The 22,208-nt window shown below is 37.8% G+C and overlaps 1 protein-coding gene across 1 annotated transcript; it reads right to left on the bottom strand.

Moving 5' to 3' along the window:
- Positions 1–482: 482 nt before the first annotated feature.
- On the bottom strand, positions 483–7,668 carry smu1a (SMU1 DNA replication regulator and spliceosomal factor a). The gene is made up of 12 exons (XM_027173338.2): positions 7,513–7,668; positions 6,066–6,276; positions 5,812–5,964; positions 5,526–5,636; positions 3,602–3,730; positions 3,345–3,464; positions 3,097–3,213; positions 2,804–2,931; positions 2,462–2,588; positions 2,149–2,316; positions 1,011–1,163; positions 483–845 (listed from the first exon to the last, which is right to left on the bottom strand). The coding sequence occupies exons 1-12, from the start codon at positions 7,536–7,538 to the stop codon at positions 747–749; spliced, it is 1,542 nt and encodes a 513-aa protein (XP_027029139.1). The 5' UTR covers positions 7,539–7,668; the 3' UTR covers positions 483–746.
- Between the last annotated feature and the right edge of the window lie 14,540 nt (positions 7,669–22,208).

The following is a 22,208-nucleotide window of genomic DNA, read 5'->3' on the forward strand; positions in this document are numbered from 1 at the left end:
CACGACCGAGGTGCCCTTGAGCAAGGCTGCCCACTGCTCCGGGTGTGTGTTCACGGTGTGTGTGTGCACTTTGGATGGGTTAAATGCAGGTCACCATCACTTACTCACTTATGCCTTACAATGGAAACAACTTCAAGCTGTAGGTTTTGTTACTGTGGCCAGAGGTCTGAATCTTGACTGGCCTTTTCCTTTCTGCTTCATTAACTCCGAGTTCAGCAAGCTTTAGGAAATGCTCATTCTCTAAGCCTCAGCGCCGGTTCTGGAGATCCACTGTCCTTCAGTTTTCTCTTTGCGTCTCATCAGATAATTTAGCTTGCTGTAGGCAGGGAAACTACTTACTCACTTGATCAGCATAAAAGCACTTCTTTCTTCTAGAAATCACAGCCAAGTGCTGGTTAATTGTACATTAGCACCTGGCTGAGTTAAAGGTTCATGAAAATGTGTAGAGTTGTACATCTGGTATAAAGAAAATAAGAAAAGTGTATTGTGAACAAATTGTTTAATTGGAGTTGAAAATTATTTATGTAAAAATTAATTAAGAAGAACAAGGTGTTATCTACTGTTACACAACAATCAACTCAGAAGGATAAGCTTCTGAAAGGATGTTTTCTGTTCAACAGGACATGCATATGAAAACTTGCACAATGTAATCAAACTTGGGGGGAAAACAGAAGAATATATACAAAAAAAAAATTATATCGAAAACAGAGTCTATATCCGAGTAAACTATTGGTCCAGTTTGGTGCTTAAGGTTTCCACAGCTTGAGCAGGCCATCCTCACTGTATGTGGCGATCATGTTCTGATGAGGGTGGTGGGAGATACCAATCACATCCTTCTCATGGACCTGACACAAAGACCCAGGTGATTATTTAGGTTCAAGATTTCTGTTTCTCTCAATAGGTGCAACACCATCATGAGTAAAGAACAAAATGATAAGAATTCCTAAACCATTGACATGTACATGTGATGGTTTTTAACCGCATGATATGGAGAATAAATGTAGACTTACAGTCAGGGTTCTCTCCAGTTTGCCAGTCACTGTGCTGAAGCAGTAAAGCACAAAGTCCTCTCCTACGCAGTAGATCCACTCTCCTCTGGGGGAAAGTGTACAACATACGAAATCTCCCCCTTCTCGCTTACCAGAGCTGAAGCTCCTCACAATCTGCAATGCAAAAGCATTTGGAGAAGTTGACACCTTGCTCAGCAAAAAAAAATAACAGTACATCCCTAAGAAATTTAAATGCACCACATGGCTTGTTAATATGTTGGTAAAATACAAGTACACATTTATACACAAATCATATAAAATACAATTTACTTTCATTAAAAAGCGAATAGATTTCAATAGACAAAATAGTAGGTGAGTGTGTCAGTGTGGGGGTGACTGAGCATCAAGTCATTAACTGTATCTGTAATCATGTACCGTGACAGTATTACTACAGTACTGCCTTTTAATCAGTACCTACAGCTGAACCACAACTGATCAGTATGTGTGCGTAGTATGAACCAAATCCACCGTATTGGCATGGTCATGTGACCTACAACATCATTTTCATATTTCAACAAGTTATATTTTAACAATTTACTTTTGGCGACGTTAAACATTTAACCACGATGACCAGCACTGAACATTACATAACTACAATTCTTCTGTTTTTGATTCTAAAAGGCTCTTGTGTGTCAGTCCTGTTGCAGTATGGGATAACAGTGCTCTGGCAGAATCTGTGGCACACTCAGCAAGTCATCTGGTTATTTCTGTTAATATTTTATGAATACTGAGATTCTGGACATAATACTGCGTTGGTGTACTGCTTTCCAACTACTGTTCAGTATCAGAGTATGAGTGTGTAATGAGGGATGGTGTGTAGCCTGTTTACATGTTCTCTATTTTTTATAGGCTGCTGAAACCCCAATAAGAGAAAGTCCTTTGTTTGGGGTTTTTTTTATTTTAATTGATAATGAAAACAGTGGTGCTGTGATTTGCTCCCAGAAGGAACTGAAATAAAGGATGGTTACAGCTCAGCTCTCCCCGTCCCCTACACCCTGTGCCCTTACTCCCAAACCCATATGCGAATAATATCGGTGTGCTAATGTCTGTGATGGAAACCTGACAGGAAGTGGCCTTCCAATAATGGAGTACACCTTACCTGCCCCTGCATGTTCATAATGACCACAGTGTTGGACCGATTGCACACCACAAAATGCTCTGGGTTCTTAGGAAGCAGGCTGACATTGTTCACAGTGATGTCTGTTCCGGCTGAGGTGCCAAGAGACTTGAATGTGCTTGTGCACTCTGTGGTCTTCACATTCCAGACCTGACCAAGCGAAAAGAATAAGAAATGTTCCAGATTAGATTTAACGCAAGTGTTCAAGGGCCTTGTTCGGGTTCATCGAGTTCAGTGACTGAGAACAAGTTAATCACAGAGTCACACATGCAGAGATTTGAGAGAATACACGTACTTTCACAGTTCCATCAGAAGAGGCGCTGACAACATGGTGGCCGTCCGGAGTGAACGTGGCTTCGTTGACAAATGAGGAATGGCCTCGGAACTCCTTCAGACACTTCCCTGACTTTAGACCATGAACTCTGTGCATACACAAAAACACCTTCCCTCAACAAAGTTTACCTTTTATTAAAAAAAATAAATTATTTGTTGCTATTTGTGCTACTGGTCAGAGGCTAACTGCATTTCATTGTCTCTGTACATAGTTGCTGTTCAATGACAAAGCTGAATGGGAATCATTCAAATATGCATTAAAATCTGAAAATTCCACAACTCTCTTACTCCATCAGCCTCTTACCTGATGGTCTGGTCGAACGAGGCTGAGAGGAGCTGACTGCTGTCCTTACAGAAGCTCAAACACGTCACACCCTTACTGTGAGCACGTTCGTACCGCCGTAAACACTGTCCGCTCTGGATCTTCCAGACCTACGTATACACACACACACACAAGACAAAACCCAAATGTGTTCAAGAGAGCTATCAATCTTCTCTATATTGCCTGTTAGATATTTAGCACTGGGACCTCTTCAGTGTCTCTCCAAATATGATCATGAGAACACGTGCAGATAATGTGAAATTGGTCACACTGACCTTTATTTTGCCATCCTGTGCTCCTGTAGCCAGCATCTCTGTGTCTCTGCTGAAACACATGCACAGCACAGCGTCGTCCATCATCATGAAGTTGTCCTGTGCCTGGTACTTCAGATCCTTTAACACAAGTTAGATCTGTGTTAATAAATCATCAAACAATGCATGAATACAAGCAGCTAGAACAAATCTGTGTGGAACTGAAGCATGAGAGAAGTGTATGTGTGTGTTGGGGGTGGGGTGGGGTGTACCTTTCTGATCTTGCCTGTTGTAAAATTCCACACCTCGATGAAGCCGTCGACAGAGCCAGTAACCAGATACTGACCATCAGGGGAGAAGCGGGCACACTCCACATGGGACTTCTGTCCAAACTACAACAACAAAAGAATCCAACAATCCCAGCAATTACTCAGTAAAAATTGACGACCGTTATGTTTTTTTTGTCACCAAGTGAATGAATAGCTTAACTGTGTGAGGAGTTGTTTACAGTGAGCTTACTGCACAGTACCTTGATATGCCTGCTCAGCTGAGTAGGGAATCTCTCCTCCTCTACATCCTTGACTGCAGCTTTGCCTCTGAACAAATCGATGGTCATACCAGGAGGCAGGAGTCCCTGATGTTGCTGCCACTTCAGAGACTGAGTGAGAGATGAGGAACATTATTAGCTTTTCATATTCAAAGACAAATTATCACAGGTAAAGCTCAACATTAGTATTCATTATTGATGCACAGATACATGCAAATTAAGACACATTACTAGCTTGAATACTCAGTTATGCTAATCCAGCATGTGTATGTGTTCATTTCTGAGGATGTGCACAAATGATACACCAAATGATGAAAGGGTATCACACAGATACCCCTTTTCCACCGAGGCAGTTTGAGTGCTGGTTCGGAGCCAGAGCCTAATTAAGAACCAGTTCTTTCTGTTTCGACAGCCAAAGCAGGAAAGCTCTGAACCAGGAAAAGTGGTTCTTAACTTAAGTAGCACCAAAACATTGCTGGTCTAGACTTAAGAACCGCTTGTGTCAGGGGCTGTGGGTGGGGCTACTTTTAGCGCATTTGATAATGTACCTAAAATTTATTAATGTTTAATACACTTTTACTTTACCTCAATATGATACATTATCAGCACACATGATAGTAGGTAGGCTAAGGCTAACTTTTTTCTGTGTTAATGATAAAATAATGTTATGTACTTTATCGATTACAACCTCCGTTTATACAAATTACACGGAGCTGCACGTACACGTTGGATTCGTCGCGTTTGTTTGATAATGTAGGTTCACAAAGCCATGAGCGTTAATAGTAAAGCAACATCCGCCATTGTTGTTGTGTTTGTCGCTGCTGCGCTAACGTTGCTGCGCTGGGTAACATGACATGTATACTGTGACATCAGATACGGCTCTGTGATGGCTCTCTAGCCGGTGGAAAGGCAAACCGGTTCTTAGAAGGTTCGCCAGTGGAACCAAATTTGAACCAGCACCAGCACTAGCTCTGAACCACCACCCGGTTCTTTTTGATTGAAAAGAGGCATAAGCCATCTTACATTTACACAGTGAAAAGCATGTACAATTGTGCCTTTAGACCAGATCATCACAACATCTCCAATACAACCTGATATGCACAAAGTACAAAAACTGGGTTAAGTTATGACCAGATTATTATTAACACTAATCAAACATTATTATTTTCCCATTATAAATAACTAAATCGGAATCACTAAAGCTCCTATTTAATAAAGTAATGCATTTTCATCATTCAGGTCAGTTTTCAGCTCTGTGCTTTATGTGAAGAGAACCCAGTGGTCTTTACTCCTCAGTTCCTCCAGGAGTCTTTCTGTGATTATTGTGGCCAAAAATGCTTTTTGCAGCAGCGATTTATTAAAATTGCAATGCAATTTGGAGTTTTTAGGATTTGTTTGTAAGTTTTACGTGAATTTTCAAAAATGCAAGCATCTGATTCTTCCTTTAAACTCCTAGCAGTGAAGACTCATGTAATTACTGTTTATAATAGTTATAATCATGTTCGATGCACATGAATTAAAAAGGGCTTTGGCTGAATGTGTGTTGTGATGTCTTGGCCCAAATCTATGGAAAATCTGCGACATTAAAATCTCCTCAGACTATCAGTGTTTACTTGATTTTATGTTCATTTCTATAGTCACACAATCTAGAAGGGACTGACGACTGCTAATGTGGTTGTCTGAGCATAACCTCAAAAGCTCTTCATTATACGGAGGTATTCGTTAACTAATTATTTTACACATTGATAGAATTTAAAAGAAATTAAATTAAATTTGACAGAACTAGTGTTTGGTAACAAATAACAAAATACCTGTACAGTTACACTTGTGTTCTTAAATACAAAGAAGTTTCATTTGTAACCTATATGAAGCAGCAGTAAGGCAATGGATTTGGTTTGTTTCTCACCTGTCCAAGCAAGGCCATGAGACGAGATGGAGGCACCACACTGACCTCCCCCGCCAGAGCCTGAGCGATGGCTGCACGCCGCTTTTCCTTACTGCTGCCATCAGGATACGCCTGCAAATACACACACTTATTTTAGATACTGTCATGTCTGAATGAAAGCAGTCTGACACCAACAATTTATCCATCTGTACTGTGACTAAACTCTGAAGTGCGGTATAGGAGATGGTGATGTTCATGTTTTCACTACAGAGCATGAATGCTTCTTATTATCAGTGTCAGAACCCACCTCTCTGGGGTCGAAGTAGGAGCGAGCGAGCAGGTTCTCCAGGTGAATGTAGCGCTCAGGCTGAGTCTGTTTCAGCATGATCATGGGGTCGGTCTGTCTCAGCAAAGACCTGGCAGCTCCAAGCTCTCTCAGCTCAATCAGCTCCAGCACAACCTGCCACAGCACCACGTTAGTGTACCAGCACAGCCATTTATCCAGCTAGATATAAGGTTATTCAAAACAAAGCACAAATTGCCTCTATTAACAAATCTCACTTGTTCATAGAGATCGATCAGTGTCTTGTCTGGGAGTTTGAGAGACTGGATTGCCTGTAGCACCGTGTCCCAGTGACCGCTGTTGATATCAGCTACAAAACTCTCAATACTGTCTACAGTATTAAGGGACACGGTGGTTTCTTCCTGCAGCGTCGCCAGAGTGCGGTGCAGGTTATTTTCCTTCAAATACTGCATGATCAGACGAATCACGCTGCAGAAAGAAAAAAATCAATCACAAACTTAAAATAACACTTCAGAGACACAATGATGATGTGCTTTATCTAATTGAGTCCTTTGTTGTCTCAGGCAACAAAACACGCTTGCCATTGATGAAAATAATTATATATATATAAAAAAAAAAACTATCAATCCAAAGTTTGTAACCAGTGTTCAACCAAATACGATTAATACTAAAATCTAACAGATTGTTGCAGGTGTTTGTGGTAACAGTTCTTAATAGTGGCGTAGATTCTGTTTTTGCATCATTCATTCAATCTCAACAATCTGTAACGTTCAAAATACACCACAATCTATGTATATTGGTCCAATTCATAAATAAAAAATATACAACAAAGATATTGGGTGATCAAAGATTTCTTACTTTTCTATAAGACAACAGAAATTTAGCAACAATTCAAAATTCAATTTAAATAAAAAAAACAAACAAACAAAAACAAAGTGCAAAGTCTCCAGTCATGCTTACTGACTTACATCAAAATAAGTCTTATATCTGAAGTCTCTTGTTATTACTGATACTAGATGATATTTATTAGACAGATGGCAATGAAGCTGAAGCTACTGTCAGAGCCTATGTTTGATTAATGAAACACTAACAAACATGAACACAGGTCACAACACACACAATGTTACAGAGTAAGTATTTAATACAATACTTTTGATTTACAGACCTAATGGATCTGACAAAGGTTTATCCAACTTTTGTTTACAGACAATCCTGATGTGCAGAAATCAATATTTTTTTCATATAATCTGCAAATTAATTGGGAAAGACCAGAAAGATCCCAACTAAAAAAACAAGTAAGAACATAAGAAGGTAAAACACTTAGCTGCTACAACAGCTACTGAAGCTAACAAGCTAACACTGTTAGCCAGCTCGCTAACCACCAAACCATAACTGCATCCAGTCCTGAACGGACATTAATACAGCAAATTTTTAATTGAGCTCTAATTACATCATAAAATCTACAAAATTTCTACAAAACACGGTTCTACACTCCTTTATACACGTATCACACAATTAGCCGTTCATTATTAGCCATGCTAGTAAACTAGCTATGCTAGCTAACTAGCTATGCTAACGCCACACAGCTAACATAGCACACTCGTGTTTTCCCGGCTCCTGCAGCGCGCTTTATCTTTCTTTTAATTTCGTGTTTAGAGCCGACAACCCCGACAAAATAGAAAACTCACACATTTGTTTACTTACTCTGCTGATTCGATTTCAATAGACATTGTTTATACTGAGAATCTGCAGGGCACGACACGCAATCAACACCGGAAACACAAAGCTTCTTCCTCTCTAGGGTTGAGCTTCCGCTTGCAACCACCATTTACCGCCAGCTAGTGTTAACCCCAAACCGTTACACCAACTAATACAGCCATAAATCATACAAACTGGCCTCGTGTTCATGTCCTTATCCATCAGTCTTATAGACAGAACCTTTATTAAAAGCCTGAAAAAACTTTGACATGCCAATGACAATGCCTACAGAGAGGAGGACAAAGCCCTGTATAAGCAGGCCACGAACCTACTGACCAAAGAGATCAAAATAGCCAAAAGAAGCTACTCTGAAAAGCAGGTTTTCAGTTAACAATCCTGCATCAGTGTGAAAAGACCGCAAGACATCACAAACTACAGATCACACACACACTTTATGTACATAACTGATCGGTCATATATTCTGTATTCATATGTAATACTCGTACTGTCTGTATTATATCGTCTGTGTTGTCTTGACTTAGAGTATAGTATAGTATACTATAGTATAGTATAGAGTAATTTATGCCTGTACTTTTGAGAGTCACAATCACCTGGAGCCAAATTCCTTGGCCAATAAACCTGATTCTGATTCTACAGTAACTCTAATTTATATGAAAACAAAAAAGGAGTCTATCCCAGGGTACTCAGGGTACACACTCTGGATGGGGTGCCAGACCGTCGCATGGCACAATTCACGGATAATTTAGTTGCCAATTAGCGTACAAGTCATGTCTTTGGACTGAGGAAGAAACTAGAATAAATGGAGCAAAACCCTTGAATCAAAAGAAAAACATGGCAACTTTGTGAACACAAGGCAGAGACAGGAATTTAAACCATTTACCCTGGAGATGCGAGTCAGACATGCTAAGCAGTAAGCCCAAAATTAATCCTGAAACTGACAATGATTTGAAGACCATAATTTTTCGAATTTGTCCCAAATTGAGTAACGCTTCACAGCAAGGTGATGGTTCAGAAGACTCACAGTGCCAGGAAACCCATTCTGGCTACTCTAAAAAGTGTGAATGGGTTTGAGAATTAGAACACCCAATGTTCCTGGTATCAGCTCGGGGTTTCCTGAAGATTAACAAATAAATAAATAATAAAGTGCCTGATCTGGCAGTTGTCAAAATTGTCAGTGGGGACAGAAACACTTTAACAATCATCAAGAAATGCAGGTTCTTTAAATATGCAAAAACAACTATATCATAACATCTTTACCTGGTAAACCAGTATTTGATGACATGATTACTTCTTGCCTGTCAGATGCTCAAATCAGATTCAGAGTTTCAGAGAGTTTCAGAGTTTAACTTTACGTCACGTCTTATAAGAATACAAAACTTTTTTACTTTTTCTTTATATTTGATAAATCTAAAAGAGCAGTTTCCCAAAGAGCTTTTAACAGACAGGATAAAAACTGTTCAGAATGACTTAAAAAAAAACAGTGAACATTTTTGCAACTAAGGACTAATGTGACATGACTCCCAAAAGCTGAAACGAAACTACAATACTGAGCTCAACATAGCGAATAGTAAACCTGTTCAGATTCTAATTTTACAAAGTATTATCCCAACTGTTTGTGTTTCTCTGCCAGTATAAATTTATTTATTGGATTTATATTTCACCAATGGAAACATCACACATTTTAATAACCACCTGGAAAAAGGAAGGCCAAAATCCCCAATTTGTTTTATTATATGAAAATGGAGGTTAATTCATGGTGAAGAGAGGTGGGGTGGAAGGGTTGCACCTGTTATACTGTATGAGTGTGCACTGCTAGAGGACTCACTGTCCTCTAAACCCAGCCAACACTCAGCCTCTGATGATTATACACACTTGAAAATCCCACAATGGCTGTATTACCAGTATTGCTTGCCTGTCTAAGAGCTCCAGTTGGCTATTATACAATCATCTCCATTTTGGCTGAGTCGGTTCTTTATTCTGTTGCTGTCTGAGGGAAACTCACTGCACTTCACTGATTTGTCCAGGAGAGGACGATCTGTCAGGAGACAGAAAACCTCAGATTTTACTTGCAAAATGAGGACAGGGTATGTCCCAATTTTCCTCATAAATCTGCCCTACATAGATTGGCAAATTAGTGGTGTATGTTTTAATTTATTTTGGTTTGGGAGGTTATCTTGGGACTTCTTTCAGGTTTAATTTTTTCATCATACTGCAGTAAGGATCTTATTCTTATTATAGAAGCCAGTGTGGCTTCCAAATAGGAGGTGATTAAAGCAAACTGAATCAGAAGTTAAACCTTTTTAAAAATCTGGTTACATCCAAACTGAAAAGTGCTTTAACAGATTTCCTGATGCTCTGCCAAACTCAATATTTATAACCTAATATACACATAGAAAATGTTACTGCCAATTTATAAAGCCACAATATGAAATAAGTTCTCACTTTGATTATGAACACCATCAACATCAGCGTCTGTCTCATCACCTGAGTTAAAATTGTATTTAAACAAGAGCCTCCTCTTATTTTCTTCAAGTTCTTGAACATCACTGTCACTTTTCTCCTCTGATCTCTGTTCACAATAACCTCGAGGAAATTTTACTGACTAATTCGATCACATTTGCACTGTTGATTAAATATCTACTTAACTGGCAATTTTAATGTTTTAAAATGTTGTACTCTGTCATCTGTACAGAATGTGTAAGCCCTGATTGTGACAGTTGGTATCTCCGAAAAAAACTGAAATGATCTGATTAGGCTTATGCTCATTTTACTATGGAACATAACTATCTAAAACTCTTGATCCGCTCATGAGAAAAGGAACTGGCTAATTGTTAGTGCAGATCTTTATATAGATTTAAATCTAAAGATTTCCCCTGCTGGTTGTTAAATTGCCTCCTTACACTAGTCATTTGGAAGATGCCCTCATGCAGAGCAACTAACATTTACCTCATTTATTCAACTGAGCAGCTAAGGGGTTAAGGGTTTTGCCAAGCAGTGACAGCTTTATAGTGGTGGGATTTGAACTTACATCCTTCAGATCAACAGTCCAATGGCTTCATTACTGAGCTAGCACCCTCCCCACTCACAACATGAACACTGGAGACAGAGCTTCTCTCTCTCTCTCTCTCTCTCTCTCTCTCTCTCTCTCTCTCTCTCTCTCTCTCTCTCTCTCTCTCTCTCTCTCTCTCTCTCTCTCTCTCTCTCTCTCTCTTTCTCTCAGATTAGAGGACATATATACAAATGCTAAAAGAATCTGATCTGAAATGCATGTAAATATTTCTATTATTATATTTTTTACTGTTGCTGCTGAAAATATAATTTGAAATGTAAACTTTGCATTAAATTGAAAAAGAATGCCAAAGAGAAATTGATTTCAATAATGGTCTCAGACTTTTGGGCCATTCACTGGAGCATGTAGTGGGAAAACCGGTAAATACCCAGGATGTGATTTCACAAATCCATTTCAGGCCAAAGTTTTTGCACACACACAGTCACATCTATGAGCTACTAAGTGTAGTTAATCTACTTACCTATATGGTTTTTTTTTGGAGGAACATGGAGAAAGATGGACCAGTTTTGCAGGAGGAAACCATAAAGGAAAAACATGCACAGAAATGTCACACAAAAACACAAGCTCAGGATTAAACTGGAGACCTGAGAGCTGTGAATTAACAACCCTTCCCATTTTACCACCCAAACATAGAAATGTAAAAGTATATTACTGCCATGAAATGTGACCATTTTAATAACAATCTAATTTTGTTTTTTTTTCTCTTTTGGCTGTTTTCCAGAATACAGTCACCTTCCGCCATGTTTGCATCCATACATAGAATTCTGAAAATAGCACAGTGTCAGTAGGGTATAACATACAATTTCTCAAGGATAGTGTATCTTTTCAAGCTCCTGAACAAATGATGTTGGAGTGCAGTGTAATTTGAAATCAAGAAGAATGTTCTATCACAGATGAGAAGTCATTTGAACAGGTCCTACTTAAAGCTTTAGTCCTGTCTGCCATGTTAGCCTTCAAAACAACACGTCGTTAGCTGGAAGAGGTGGTGTTGCTAGCAATGACTCGCTGACAGATCTTTATGTAATTTGTGTGTTTTATATTTGTATTTATATATTTATATAATTCCTTTTTCGTGTCACTGAAAACTAGGTTGTCTGACATGTCAAAAAGACAAGCTTTAGAACGCCTCTTTGTTTGGATGCCAAACTCTATTAACACATCAAAGAACAGAGAAGTGATTCATGATGCATGCCAGCTGTGTCTCAAATCTTTACGAGACCGAGCAGGAAAATGGAATTGCACATGGAAGTCGATGCTGTAATGAATACAAAGACTAAGAGCTGCAAATATAACCCCAGTCTGACCTTAGTGAGGTTCATATGGGAGATAGAGAGCAAAACTGACAGTTTTATTACAGTTTCATCAAAGTGCTGGTGTCCAGGAAATTTTTTTTAACCCAAGGTAAAGCCTTCAAGACCTCTGAATTTCAGCATTTATTCACTGGATTTATATGAAACCCCAAACCACTGATGAAAGGTGTCATCATAGCACAGGTTATTCTTTTTGATTAAGAATTTGTAAAATATCAACGCATGATGCTTATTCTCCAAACCAGCAATGCATCATAGCATATTGTTTTCTTTGTAGATACTGACACAGGGCACTTAAGAGTGAGACAACGTTTCTTGTAAAGAATTAGCTGAATTTGGAATCTGTAGAAAATTTGTTCTAATATCATGAAATGATTTTGGGATCATTTCTGCGCTGACAAAATCACGAAATGCTGGAAGGACTGATAACATGTCACTTTCCAGAAAAAAATGTCACAATTTCAAAATGTATGTGTCTTTCCCTATTTGTTAAATAACATGTTTAGTTATCATGTCTGTTTATTATTAGGATTCTGTTACACATAGCATCCACATGTAAGCTTATTAATGAAACTATCCCCTCTATACGATCAGCTAATTATTAAAATAATATTACCTTACATTATATTTTATATATAAATAACTGTAAATTCACAAAGCCACTGTGACTGTGTAGTGTAGTTCACAAATACAGTATTTATTTTATTGAGCCTGCTGGGTATGTGCTTCATTAAGATGCTTTATTTCCATTTATCCTGATAATTGATCTACTCTCCTAGTACAATGACTACAGACATTACATCTTTAGCATCCATCAGTACAGCAGATCCTCTCTGTCATGCTGCCTGTCTCTCTCTGTCTCTGTCTTTGTCTTTGTCTCTGTCTCTGTCTCTGTCTCTCTCTCTCTCTCTCTCTCTCTCTCTCTCTCTCTCTCACACACACACACACACACACACACACACACACACACACACACACACACACACACACACACACACACACACACACACACACACACACACACACACACACACACACACACACACACACACACACACACAAACGCACACACACAGAGTGGCAAGTCAACTGGAGCACTTTGATTACATTACACAGCAAGAGTAATAGAAAAGGGGGGGGGGGTCGCATAAACAAGTCCGCTCTCTACGTTCGGCTGAGTCAAAGAGCTGACTTGTTTGTGAACAACACATCACTAGACTCTAGACCCTCCTAGAACGTACACAACATTCCCCATAGACCATCTTTGATGATTTTTCCTCATGTTAAATTGACTGCAGCAGAATGCTAATATTCCACAGCGCTCTCTTAAACAGAAAAAAATATAAAGAATAGAATTATTATTATAAATTACCAGTGGAAATAATAGTGTATTTGCTGTGTGTGATCATTTCAAAAGGCTTTCATAAACACATTTTTTTTTTATATTTTTTCGGTTTAAATGAAAACATTCAGGTCAAATGACATATTTAACTACACTCTGGTTAGTTTAGTGTTGTTTATTTCTAAAGTATTAAAGTGTACTTTTTTCTTGACAGGTTTCAGCCAACTTTTAGTTGGGCATATACAGTAGAGAAATAGGAATTTGGCAGTTTTATTGGTATTATGGCAGCTCAGGGAAGAAGACAGGCTTCATAACAGCCTTTCACTTGGCCAGTTTATTGGTTTGATTATGCATATGAGGCAGACTTTCCTCTCTCACAAAGAGCCTATTGATTCCCTTCAACTTCCTCATGGCCAAAACAGAGATCTCATACCCAAATCCATGGCGCGTTAGTCCCATTTGAGACGGCCACCTGCTTCCAAGGGTAAACACAGCATAAAGACCAATCAGCATTCACAAACACAGTTGAGGCAACATCATTTCACTGATCTGGGATCTGGGGCTATGGGAGCAGACAATTATAAATTAGTTCTTCATTGGTCCATAAGGTGACATTTCAGTGATATTCTGTCGTGTTACGATGTTATTTAAACTACCCTGTAACTATCACTAAAACATTCAGATTATAGTAGAAATAGGGTAAAGTTGTGTGAGTCATGCACACTCAAGCATGATCCAAAACTCACATGAAAAGTTATGAGTGTGATTATGGTTTAATGGGATATAATAAGATCCAGTTTGAATATGACGATGAATGCTATCATTGTACCTGCAAGTATACAGACTGATAAAGATATCCACCACTAGAAGGCACTAGTTCTTTGGTCAGACAATGTGATTTTGTAATGAATTGTTCCAATAAAAATGCATTGGAATTATATTGTCAAACACAATAAGAATCCTTTAACGATGTCTCCTTCAAGTTCTGAACTGTCAGAAAAAAAACAATACTAAATGGCACCTTTTTGTGTTACTTTGGTGTTACATCTTTTCTACATTTAATATGTCACTTTCACCTGGAAATGTGAATTCTTGTGTACCTTTAAAAATGATTTAAGGTGCATAAATGGGCTTTGGCTACCTTTATGGTTTTAGTGGTTTGGTTAGCATGTTTGCCTCACACCTCGAGGGTAGTTGTTTGATTCCCAGCCTCCACTCTGCATGCGTGGAGTTTGCATGTTCTTCCAGTGCTTTGGAGTTTCATCTGGGTATACTGTGTACTGTCTCCAGTCCAAAGATATGAGCTGAAGGCAACTAATATCTCTAAATTGTATATAGTAAGAGAATGAGTGTGTGTCCTGCTTATGCTTTATGCCCCGAGTCCCCTGCCTTATGCCCTGAGGCCCCTAGGATAGACTCCAGGTTTCCCGCAACCCTGTTTAGTTATAAAAACTACAGAAAATGGATGGATAGAAATGGACTGTAATTATTGTTTCAATAGATTTAACGGTACACTACCCTTGAAGGTACCACTACATCTAAAACAAAAGGTACACTTTAGCATCTTTTATTTCTGAGAGCAGTGGTCGGTGCTGTGTGCTGATCTGGGATCAGCTCAATTTTCTCTCCATAGCACACTTTTCTTTCTCTCACCCAACATGTTCACACCGATTCTATCTCATTAACCGATGTTTCTGTTTTTCTATTCTTTTCTTTTTCTCTTCCCTCTCTTTCTGTTTCTGGATGGCTGCTGAACAGAGAGAGCGAGCAGAAATGTCAGCCTGCCTCCACCACCTCTGCTATTGTTGTGCAGCACTGAAAATATGGAAACTTTTGAGTACACTGAGTGACATTTATGGCCATTGGGAACGTGTCTAGCTGTCCATGATGACTGAAGGAACAGTGAAAATTCAGCCAGAAAAGGTCACAGGGCTGCACTGAGAAATCAGTTGGTTTCTCTGAACCAGATAAATACCACAGGATTTATCCATTTCCACTTCTAGCCTTGGGCAAAAATTATGATTGTGTGATATTAATTTGGATTGATTTTAAAAGATTTACAATCTTCAAATAATCAAATAGGTTCAGTAACTGCTGTGTTTTATAGACGGATTTGCTGCAGAAAAAGCCCACTCGCTAGCTCTGCAGTTTTCTCGCTTTCGGGGTTCTGGGCAATTATTTGAGTAATTATCGTAATTGGCCATCATCATCTGGCAATTACATAATAGTCTAAATTAAAGAATTATTCCTTACAATATGTGGATTAAATGAAATCCAAGCTAAAATGGATTGGATTCAAATGCAAAAGAAATCAGTGTGAATTTTTTCACTTTGGATGTAAAGCATTCTATTGTCCATGGAACGACAAAAAAATTGTATGTTCTGAACAAATGAATTTATTGCCTGTAGATTACTTCAAAACACACAAGAATTCTCTTTATTATAGCACTAAATCGAACGATTATCCATTTAGGAGACACCTGGGTGTGTGATAAAACTCCTATCTTCAACAACACCATGTGACATATGTGTGTCCAGAGTACATCTACAGTTATATGAATCACTCACAGATTCTCTGCTGGTTCATTTATCCAGTTCATTCTGTGCTACACCGCTCTAACAATGCTCCAGTCACAACACTGGAGTCATGCAGCATCGTTCCTCAGCCACATACTGTAGTAGTCTACAATTATCAAATACAATTTGATCCTGTGTAATGTAATATCCCAATCATCTGTACCCTCACAACCATGTTCAGGATCTCACAATGGAGATAAAACAGGATCCAGGAACAAAGCGTTCATGATGGAATGCCCCAAGGAAGTGCTTTGCCATATGAGAAGATGGACAAAAGAACAGATGAAATGGGTTGCACACTTCATACAGGGATAAAAAAAAACATTTCCATTTGCAGACAAGGCTAGTAATGATATGTAAACAAAGAGGGCTACAACCTAAAACTTAAAAAAAAATTCAATATCTTAATATTAATATGATTAAATCAGTTTCTCAACAACGACACGTTTAAAGCATCATATCACCCTGGCAGTTCAGTGTTTAAGGTCACAAACTCCAGCACTGCTAAGCTGTTACTATTGAACAAAGTCCTTAATTCTCTACTGTTTCTGTATCATACAGTATCTGAGCTGGGATATGCAAAGAAAATCAATTCACTCTGCTGTAACATATATGTGACAACTAATGGCTTCTTTATTTTCCTTTGACTATTTTATCTGTGTTCCCTGACAGTACTGTCATTGTTATTTTACATGAACCAACAGTCGGGATAGAAAGAAATCCTTATCCTGTATATTTTTCTAATGACCATTTGTTCTTGCTTTCACAATAAAAGAGTATGATGTGGATGTCAAAAAGTCTTTTCTTTCTTGTTTTTTATTTCTTCTTTTGTCTACGAACTCTGCTAACACATTTACATCAACAGAGACAAAATTAAGAGATGCCGAATTGAAGAGACGGATATAAGGCTGCCCCTACATTGTGAATTTAATATTACAGATGATTTCTAATCCCAAAATTGAAAAACACTGGAACCAGATTGTCTGTTGTTTTTTCTCTAATGTTTATAGGCTAATGTCAGAACACTTCAATTATTTGCTATTCCAGATGGAGTCATGTGGCTGATCTGCTGGCTGAACACAAACTCAAAGAAGCTTTAATTGCTATTTTCAAGGAAAATAATCTTAATGTATTGCTCTGATGTAAATGGTTAGCACATAATACAGTATCATCCTTCGTCTCTGCCTAAACATTATATCATAGTTTTATAATCATAGAATAGACACCATCTGACAGAGAGAAAAGCAGGCATCAGCTCACGTTAGTGAAAGTTTTAAGCGATAAGGACATTATGAATTTCCATGTTCTGTTTTGTTTGAGGGAGATATATTTTGCAATCAGTATAATTTAATCTATTGCATTATTTATTTACAGAAAGTATTTTGCAGATAATAAATAAATCTCCTACACTTAAGCTGCTTGACAGTGACAACATAGGTCTATTTGGTTCATTAAAATTCCAACAATAATTAAAACATGCATTTTCCCCCCTCTTTAAATCAGATGAGTACATAAAAAAATGGCCTTTATCAGATTTACAGTCACAGACTATATCTTTTGAGCTGAAGCTGAAGTAGCTCATTAGTTATTTATTACAGGAGGTGGAACAAGTCCCTCTAGCATGAAATGAAAGTATGTTGTAAATGTAAGTCATGGTAATGACAACAGTTTGGGGGAACTGGACCCTAATATACCATGGGAGGGACTAGTAAGTTCAGTGCCATCTAACTGAGAATATAATTGGTACAAGAATATTATTGATATATATATTACCCTTCATCCTCCTTAGAAATATTGCAAAGCTTAGAAACATCCAATTGGTCTCAGATGCTTGGAAGCTAGTTCATGCATTCATGACCCCAGACAGGACTATTGTAAAGCATTACTAGGTGGTTGTCCTGCATCTTCAACAAATAGGATACAGTGAGTCCAAAATGCAGCTGCCAACATTTTTACCCCAATCATCTTTGCAATCACAAAACTCATGATTTCTGGTTCTACTTCCCAGAATATCAAAATCAATTAAAGGCGGTATCTCTTTAGCCTGGCTAAACATAATACATCCTACAACTGTGTGCTCCAGTAGATGTACATTATTATCTAGTTCTGATTAATATTATGAACAGCAGATTGATGATTGTGCCAGCTCCAGTTGTGGTCTGCTTCTTGAAGTTCGCAAACCCAAATGAGGATGGGTTCCCCTGTGCGTCTCGTTCCGCTTAAGGTTTCTTCCTCTTTCGTTTAAGGCAGTTTTTCCATGCAACAGTCACTCCAGTCACCTCATGCTTGCTCATTGGGGATAAATACAAACACATTTAAATATAAGTCTAATATCAATCTTTAATCTTTGTATAAATCTTTGTATAATGTTAAGCTTTTTGTAGTTTTTGCAATATTTCTTATGTTCTGTAAAGATGCTTTGAGACAATGTCAATTGATAAAAGCCCTATACAAATAAATTTGCATCGAATTGAATATAGAAAAAAGTCCACAGGTTTTGTACAGGATATGGTGTATGGCTACAAAAATAAATTCCTGTAATGTTCTGAAGCCTTGTGATACAATACTGAAAGGTTTCACGATGTTACAATAATGTTATTGCTCATATGATAAAAGCTAACACTGAGTTAATGTTTCTACGATTAATAAATGTGCCATCTTCTTCTGAGAAGCTTTTATAAGCATTAGATATGTTTATATGCATTTAATGAGCATCCAGAAAACAGGTTAGATGAATTGTTTAAGAAACCAGCATTTGAAAGCCAGATGTTATACATGTAGTAAATGAATAGAATAGATGTAGTACATGACAAAGCAATTCTTTGTGTTGGTCAGCATAGCCGAGTTTCCCCTCACTGCAGTCACATCCTTACTACATCCTTGGAAAGGAATCATCTAAGAGACTCTGTATGAAAAATCTAGTGTTCAATAATGTTCTGCTAATGTAACGTTTTATGTTCTGTGTAGACTTATGTAGCCCTATGTTGTTTTATGTAGCACCATGGTCCTGTAAAAACGTTGTTTCATTTCACTACAGTATGTACTACATCAGCTATATATGGTTGAAATGACAATAAAAACTTCTTGACTTGACAGCTGGGTGAATGTATGTTTCTTTCTGCTTATCCAAGGCAAATCATGGGTTTATATTGTGTTATATTACAATTTCTCAGTAACATTTATTTCTGTCTTTTACAGAAAGTGTGGGAACGACTGTTGCTGTTAATATAAATTTGCAGACATGCTACATAAATACTGCACACAATGTCTTGTTACAAATTCTGCTGTTCCTTTTCACAACTATAGTTGTTGATATGTTAACTAACATATATAAAACAATGCAGCTGCTGATGCTCTTACTTCACCGTTAATTACACTGTTTGCATTACCATACAGAAATACATGCTATAATGTTAGAAAATGTATATACCAGCCTTACCATGCTAAGAACACTTGTAAGTTTTATTAATGTATACTAATAGTAATTATAATACTAATACTAATAATACTTCCAGTAAGGAAGTTACAGTTCAATTATTGTCTTTGTAGAATGACCATAAATATATAAATATTCTCTTTTATTCATAATGTACATTTAGAAAAATGGTGTAGTGTTATAGGAAAAATAATCAACAGCAGTAGTTGTCAAGGCATCATCCTGCGGCATGATTGCCTACATAAAACATTCCTAGAACATCTTGAAAAAATTAGATGTTGTCATGAAATTCAGGCGAAGGCAAACAAACATGCAACATAAATAGGCTGACTAATGAACCAATTTAAAACAGGTGAGCATCGAAGGAGGAAATAGACCACAAACAACAAAGCAAGCTCAAAAAACCTGATAAGGTGCCCTCTGGTGGTCTGGGGGACTTGCCCATGGTAACTGTGACAGATAATTGTTTGATTGTTGTTTAATTGTGTATTTTTTCTAGATGTTTTATGAGATTGATTCCTACAACTATAACATTCAGTAAAAATCCAGATAACCTACAGTTATAAGTTATTTATTTGTCTGTTGATATGTTGCACTGAAAGAAAATGTTCAGATTTTGCTTATTCATAAAGTCCCCATAGTGTTACATTATTTTTTAAAAACAAACATAGAATACAGTGGATTTCATAAATGCTACAAGGTGTGTTCATTGATTCAGGTTAATACAACATATGAAGCAAGGTTTTAAAATCTTATCTACAAAGAGCCGTTCCAACGTAGCAGTGGCAGAACCTGCTTCCACAGAATTAATCAGCTGATCTTGGCCTTCAATCAGTGACCAGACCTGGCTCCTGCTTGGTTAGAATGAAAGCCTGCAACCGCACAGAAGATTGCACAGACACCCCTGATATGAAGCATTTAGTCCTTTTGAATGATCTCTGACAATATCCTGGTGACAGTCTCACACCACTTTTCTGATACCCACTATGAGTTTTTGACTTTTTCTTCGCAGATGATCAGCTGCAATGCTCTTTGCTTTGCTGTGCCGAGTCTCTCTATTTTCCACTAAGCTGCAGAAGGATAACAAACTAAATTTAAGGGACACACAGGAATTACGAGACACAATGCAGCTGATATTAAAGCTATCCACTCTTTCTCTGATTATCTCCCAATTTGTGTCTTACACTCAGAGAAATAGAGATGCTATTGAGAGTCAGTGCCTCTCAGGATTAACCCAGACATGCGCTTATCCAGAGCCATCTCTTTGTCACATTCTAATATCTCTTTTGCTAACAGGTAGGAGTGAAATTATAGGCTAGAGTTGCTAGTGTGGGGACCAGAGAAGATTTAGAGAAGACTGCAGGGTTTTCATCATATGCTCTTGTTTCTCCAAATAAGTCAATAGCAGACACTTGGAAGTGAAGTATTAAACCTTGCAAAGCTGAATTATTTTGTAGATTAGGTGGTGTTTGAAAAATTTGTGTTTTTCAGTCTCAGACTTTGCAACAAAGGAAACCATTCCAACTAACTACTAATAGCTAAAAGCTGGTTTATAAATTAGCACTGATTTTTGTTTGTGTATCAGTATCTCGACACAAAGAGGACAGCCACAGATAGGCTGATTACCATATTAAAGATGTTTTTTTATTTCTTACAAAATGGGACTTTTTTATTATTAAAAGAGTCATTACATTCCAGTTGACATGATTTATGGACATACTGTAATAAGTTTAATATTAATGATGAGTTGTATGTTCCACTGTTGTAACAAAATTTGTTCATCCTGAACCCCCTGGCTATACTTCAGAGCTTTAGGGGTCCCTGGACCCCATTCTCAGAATCTTAATTAATTTCATATACAGCTTTTTTCTCCCACAAATTGCTTGTTGTATCCTGAGTAGCAATAACGTGTTTATAAAATCTGCTTTTCTATTCAGAATGATTTTTCAATCACTCCACATTTATTTTCCTGGAATCTATGTACACTGTTTACTAAATCAGTGAATTACATTTCCTCATCCAAAAAAATGTCCAGTTTTGATCCATTGTAGAATTGCGGATTGTTGTTTTCCTGATACTGTGCTATATCTATTGATAGAAAGATTTATTACACAGAGAGAAAGTCTTGGTGTATTTAAAAGGCTCTGAAATTCAAATGATCACTGGCACCCAGGGGAAAAATCAATAGCCGCACTGCGCTCTTGAAAAATGGTCATACGTCTGGGAAACAGTAGGATATTATTGATAGGTTGTTGGCATGATGTGGAAAATTCCATCTCAGCCCAGACAAAATATACTTGTTAAAAGAAATGGAAAATAGTAGGGAAATGAAGATATAGCAAAAGAAAGGCAGGTTTATACCACAGCATGTGATTGCCAAAACCTAAACCCTTAATTTTCATTCCCTGTACAGCAGAATCTGAACCATATTTTGAACAGGACTGAACATTACAGCTTCATTAACAATGCCTTCCTTTTGCTAGATCAGCAAAGCCAACCAGAATGGCACTAAATGAGGCTGCTATTACAGCTGGATTACCTGATATATCATTCATGCTAGCATGGTGGCATTTTAATGGCACACTGTCCCAGCATTCCCTATTACCAGAGCTGTCTTGTTTATCATGAAATGTTGAAAAAAAGTACTCATACTTCTTTTTCTTCTCTTCTAACAGCAAGATCTAACCATGATCAGTGTAGGCAGAGTGCCATTTGATCCAACCCAAGTTCCACCCACTTACCTGCATCCTTTAGGAACACAAGCCCAGATTTCTTATTATCCACTGCTGAGAAGGAGTCTGTTGGTGGGAGGATATGCATCATATTTTACCTTGGCACACACTCCATCTATCTTGAGCTGTGCCAGTCGAGAAATGTATTAACTCTGCTTGTAAATGTACTTCCATGTAGGCATCAAATATGAAGAGAATCTGTGTTCAGCCAGCC

The sequence above is a fragment of the Tachysurus fulvidraco genome, chromosome 10 (assembly GCF_022655615.1).
Source record: "Tachysurus fulvidraco isolate hzauxx_2018 chromosome 10, HZAU_PFXX_2.0, whole genome shotgun sequence".
Classification (NCBI taxonomy): domain Eukaryota; kingdom Metazoa; phylum Chordata; class Actinopteri; order Siluriformes; family Bagridae; genus Tachysurus; species Tachysurus fulvidraco.